Here is a 5,387-nt window from a genome sequence, read left to right on the forward strand (position 1 = left end):
ACACACACATGCACACATGCACACATGCACACACAGACACACACACAAGCACTCGAGTGTGCGCTTAAATAAAAATGTGGAAAGTACTATTACTAAGATGCTAATCTCCAGTCTTCACACTCACAGGTGAACATGGCAGCACACATGTGCACATCACATCCGGGAATACACACAAAAGAAAAAAGAAAGAATGAAGCAGGAGAGAGAAAGGAAGAGAAAGTTGGGTGGGCACTGCACAGATGGAGTGAGCCTGTGAGCAAGCCTGGTTGAGGTGTACTCTGAGGCAGCTCCTAGCTTCTCTCTCTCTCTCTCTCTCTCTCTCTCTCTCTCTCTCTCTCTCTCTCTCTCTCTCTCTCTCTCCCTCCTCTTGCTCCTCATTTCCGGGCTCAAGAGAGATTTGGAAAAGGAAGTAGGAAAATCTAGCTAAGAAAGGCAACTCACTGCTCTCATTTCCCAACACTAGGGAGGTTGAGGCAGGAGGATTGCTGTAAGTTCAAGGCCAGCCTAGGCTACAGAGTTAGATCATGTTGGAAAAACCCAAAACTGGGGATGGCTCAGTACTTGAAAGCATATACTGCTCACCCAGAGGATTCAAGCTTAGCTCTGGGCTTCCACACTGGGCAGCTAACAACTTCCTGTAGCTACAGACTGAGGAACCTGAGTCTTCTGACCTCTGTGGGCATCCATATTACTGCACACACCACGCACACAAACAGACACACAGACCACACACATGCACATGCACACGCACATGCACACGTACAGAAATACATAAAGTCAGTAAATAAATTAGTCTTGGAAAAAACCTAACAAATGGTCCCTCCACTCCTCCTATCCCTTGTCAGAACAGATTCCCTCCATATGAGGCAGCAATCTTCCCGGATGTCACCCACTTAACAGCAGTTGCAGCTCTTCTGGGCTGTCTATCCCTGGGACCTAGTCAGAGCTCAGAGCACCTGGTCCTTAGTTCTTAGGCCCTGCTCCTTTCTTGGGGCTTCTGGTTCAGAGCTTGTTGCTACCAGAATACCCCTTGTGGCTCAGCATTTGGCCGATAATGTCTTCTGGATTCCACATTTCCTCCTAGCATGAGCCATCACACGGAGATGTCCCACTCCCCAGCCTCTGTCTAATCAGTGGCCCCTGAGGGACCATGTAGCATGGAGGAGGGGACTGCCTTGAGTCTCTGGGCTACGGGCATCCCCTGCTTCTTACCCTTTGTACCAAGGGGCCTCTCCTTGCCCACTGACCCTTAGGTAGGTACCAGTGACATGTGTGCTTATTGCTTAAATCTTTCTACTAGCTCCTCGAGCAAAGAACCCAGCTCCATCTTAAAAGGTCTGTGAGATCTCCCCAATGTTGAGATTAAAAAACTGCCCAGAAGGGAGAAGGCCTGACATTCCAACTATTCTAGAGGTAGGGGTAAGAGGATCCCATGTTCAAGGCCAGCCTGAATAGCTTAACAAGACTATGTCCCAAACTAAGAAGGAAAAAGACAATGGAGTGGCTATGGCGATAAGGGCCTTGCTGCGAGATCCGATGACCTGAGTTCCATCCCTGGGACCAGCATGACAGAAGGAGAGAACCAACCCCAGAAAGTCATCCTCTGACCTTCACATGGGTGTGACATTCACAAGCCCATACAATAGCACAAATAAACAAACATGGTGCAAATTTTGTAAAGAGAAGGCTGGGGGTGTGGCTCAGTGGTAGAGCTCCTGCCTTGAGTCCCCCAGTGAGAGGCTGGAGGTGTGGCTCAGAGGCAAGGTACTTGCTTAGCATGTGTGAGGCTCAATGTTCAGTATCAAGCACCAGAAAAAAACCCAAAGCAGCCAACAGAGATTACTGGGCAGGAAGTGTTCTCTACACTCAGGCACACAAGCCAGTAGCTTCTCCGGTTCTCCTCTCAGACCTTCTCCATAAGATTTATGGAACTCCCCAGTGGAGTGCTCATTGAGCCTCCTGGCCAGAGAGGCCTACGTTCCTTCCAGGTCCTGTTCCACCCCAAATCTTCATACCCAAAACTAGAGCAGGAGACATTTTGCTTTCTGTGCCTGAGATCTTGACTTCACCCTTCATCTGGATGACCTTAGACAATCCTCCCCCCCTTTTTGGTTTCTGGTTCTTCGAAATTGGCTTTCTCTGTGTATCCCTGTCTGACCTGGAACTCCCTATATAGATTAGGCTGGCCTTGAACTCACAGAGATCTGCTTGCCTCTGCCTCCTAGGTGCTGGGATTAAAAACATCCACCACTACCACCACCACTACCACCCAGCCCAGCCACCTTGTTTTAGTTTTTTTAAAGACAAGGTCCTCATGTAACCTAATCTGGCCTTGACCTCACTATGTAGCCAAGGATGACCATGTTGTCCATCCTACCTGCATCTCCAGAATGCTGGGATGCCTGGCCGCTGTGGTTCAGAGCCTCATGCACTCAACACTGAGCCGTGCCCCAGGGCTTATTCCGTTCTTCATAGTCCTCCAGACCCACGTGAGAGATACCTTCACATAAAGCACGCCGCATAACCAACCCCATGATTTAGAACATTCCAAGGGCTGAATCTTGCTGACAGTCCTTTAGCCCAAATTAAATCCTGGGCAGTTTGCATCACGTGACCCGTAATCTAGAATAGATATTGGCTCACCTGTTCCTGTTTAGGAGGCTTAAAAATGGGATCATTTGTTGCCTCTGGGGTGTGGCAGGATGAGGTGCTGTCCTTTGCCCTATAAGATTCTGCTGATGCCCTCTGCCCACCACACCTCACCCCTCCTGCAGACCTGACTCACCCCAAGATCAAAGGTTTCCTAATCTCAGTCTTCTTTCATTCTGGGCCGTTGTTCTGATGAGTTTCCTATGCCTGTCCCTGTCCTTGACAGGCTATCATGGAGCCCAGGACAGGCTAGATCTTAAGATGGACCATAGCATTCTGGGCTCTGTGGGCCATCACCCCCAGTCCCATCCAGGGCCCCTAACAGCTGAGGTCTGAAATTCACATCTTTAGCCCCAAGAAGCATTTATCCAATACAAGAGAGGGTAGAGGGTGTGGGGAAGAAGGGCAAAGTGTGTGGGCCCAGAGGTGGGCAGTGGGCAGTGGGCACCGGGCACCAGTACGGGAAGGAGCATGAGGAAGCCCCACTGTGGGTCGAGGAGAGACAAGGGCCTCAGATTGCTCAAATGCACCGAAATAAGTGAGGGGGACCCAGACCTGCTTCTACCTCAAATTTCTATTACTTACTTCAGTTCAGGAAGCTCCTTCTGAACAAAAAAACCCTTCTAAATCTTAAAACAGCTTTGGAGGCCATTGCCCTGGGTGCTAGGGAGCCACAGACAGGAGGCAGTGGTGCTTGGGGTTTAGAAATGAACCTTTCTGAAGTCTCCTCAGAATCAAGACCTGGATGTGCAAAGGCACCGTGGCAGGGGAGAGTGGGGTGTGACCTGGGAACCTGAAGTCATGGGGTGAATGGAATGCCGGTGAAAAGAAGAGTGTTGGCGTGGGGGTGGGGCCTGGAGGAGCATGGCTGTCAGGATGGGTGAGGCAGCTCTAGGACCTCTGGGGTCAGGGAGGCTGGGGAGTGGCTCTCAGGGGGATGATGGGCCATGAGAAGAACTGGCGTAGGGAAGGCCAGTGTGGGAACTGAACTGACAGGTCGTGGAGACACGAGGGAAAGTGTCGAGCAGGGCTGTGGCAGGGGTAAGCCTACATCAAGGGTGGCAGTACTGAGGTGCAGAAAGAGCAAATGACTGTCACACGCAGAGGGCATTCCAGGGACTTGGTGGCACAACTGGGCAGAAGCTCAGAGAAGGGGTCAGGTTGGGTGAGGGTTGCAGAGAGGCTCAGAGATCCTGGGAAGCTTGACTAGGTCACACAGCAATTGGTCAGTCCCTGGAGTCGGAGTTCCTCTTTGCCTCTCCACACCCTGGCTCTTGGCTGAGGCAGGGGAAAGGAGAACTTGGAACAGTACCGTATTGGAGTGAAGTAACTGGGATTGGGACAGGGCTTAGCTGTCCCCCTACTTCCAACTCAGGGTACCAGAGGGTCATGGGAGGGCAGGGCGAGAGTATAAAGTGCCAGGGGGTTTTGATGAGGTCAGCACCTAACTGTGAGGCAGGAGAGCGCTACATACCCTTTCGGAGTTTCTGCTTGTTCAGCTGAGAAGTGAAGCCAAGGAAAGGGCATGGAAAGGCCACAAAGATGCCAGGAGACAGGGCTCTGTGATCAGGACACGTTCCTGCCTAGCCTCAGTTTCTCCATCTGATAAGTGGGTACTCTGAGTGTCTGACTCATTTCCAGAAACAGAGGAACTTGCACATTGGCTACACATGAGGAGAGAGGTTGGCCCTAATCTCTCCCAGATCTCTTGGCGGCCAAGAGCCAGGTCCCAGTCTTTGAGCATCCCATACTCCCTGATGTCTCCCGGGTAGAGTTGGCACACAAGAGATTCAGTTGATTCAGTAACCTTAGTCTTTTGCATCTTCTCTGGACCAGGCTCCCGGTTCCCCTTACCCGATTTAGCTGAGCAAAGGCCCTGCCTCCCCCCAACCCCCCCCCCCCAAGACAGAAAAACCGGAGCACGAGAGAGGCATCCCAGTCACTGAATCCAATGAGGGTCCCTCCATGGCCAGGGTCTGTCCCCACTCTCCCCGGGCCCTGGCAAGCAGGCCACCTCACCTGATTTCGGAGATTCTGTTCTCAAATGAGCCCCACAGGGCCGGGGGCTGTGGCCCGTCCATGGCGGGCAGGGCAGGAGCTAGCCGGGCGTCGGGGCCAGGTGCGCAGCGTCTGCCGCGCCCGCCAGTGCCAGGTGCCTACCAGGCCGGCCCAGGGGAGGGGCACAGCCGGTTCTCCCAGCTGCTGCCCACGCCTCCTGCCGGCGGCAGAGAGGGAGAGGCTGGTGCCCTCCCAGGGCGAGGGTGGAGGCTCCATACGACCAGAGTCCAGGGCCAACAGTGGGGACTTCCGGCTGTACCCCGAGTGGCCACCGCAGTCCAACCTGGTTGTCCGCTTCAAGGCAGCGGCTCACACAGTCCTTCCTTCTCTTCATTTTGCAAGTTTTGCCGAGCAACTCCTGTGCCGGTGCTGGTGCCGCTATGCTGAGCACTCGCCGTGCTGGAGAATAGGATCCACCTCGTGGGTTGATTTTGTAAGAGAGAGAGAGAGACAAGAGATGCAGCCAGGGCAGGACTAAAGAATTAGGGTCACAGATAAGGAAAGTGACAGAGAGCGGCAGAGAGCGAAAAGAGGGAGAGAGATAGTGAGAGACATAGAGACACACAGGGATAGTCAAAGGGAGAGAGAAAACAGCAAGAAAGAGGTATGCACATGGTCAGAGACAGAGAGAGACAGAAGCTCACAGAGACAGGGAGCGGCAGGGATACAGAGATACATAG

At 52.7% G+C, this 5,387-nt stretch overlaps 1 protein-coding gene across 1 annotated transcript in view; it reads right to left on the reverse strand.

Annotated features, from left to right (window-relative positions):
* Positions 1–4,755, reverse strand: part of Sult2b1 (sulfotransferase family 2B member 1) — a 25,669-nt gene extending 20,914 nt beyond the window's left edge. The window contains exon 1 of the mRNA XM_028788988.1: positions 4,669–4,755. Within this exon, the coding sequence (XP_028644821.1) occupies positions 4,669–4,730 (62 nt within the window). The 5' untranslated portion in view covers positions 4,731–4,755. The remainder of the gene's footprint in view (positions 1–4,668) is intronic.
* Between the last annotated feature and the right edge of the window lie 632 nt (positions 4,756–5,387).

The sequence above is a fragment of the Grammomys surdaster genome, unplaced genomic scaffold (genome assembly GCF_004785775.1).
Source record: "Grammomys surdaster isolate TR1022 unplaced genomic scaffold, NIH_TR_1.0 125769, whole genome shotgun sequence".
Taxonomy (NCBI): Eukaryota; Metazoa; Chordata; class Mammalia; order Rodentia; family Muridae; genus Grammomys; species Grammomys surdaster.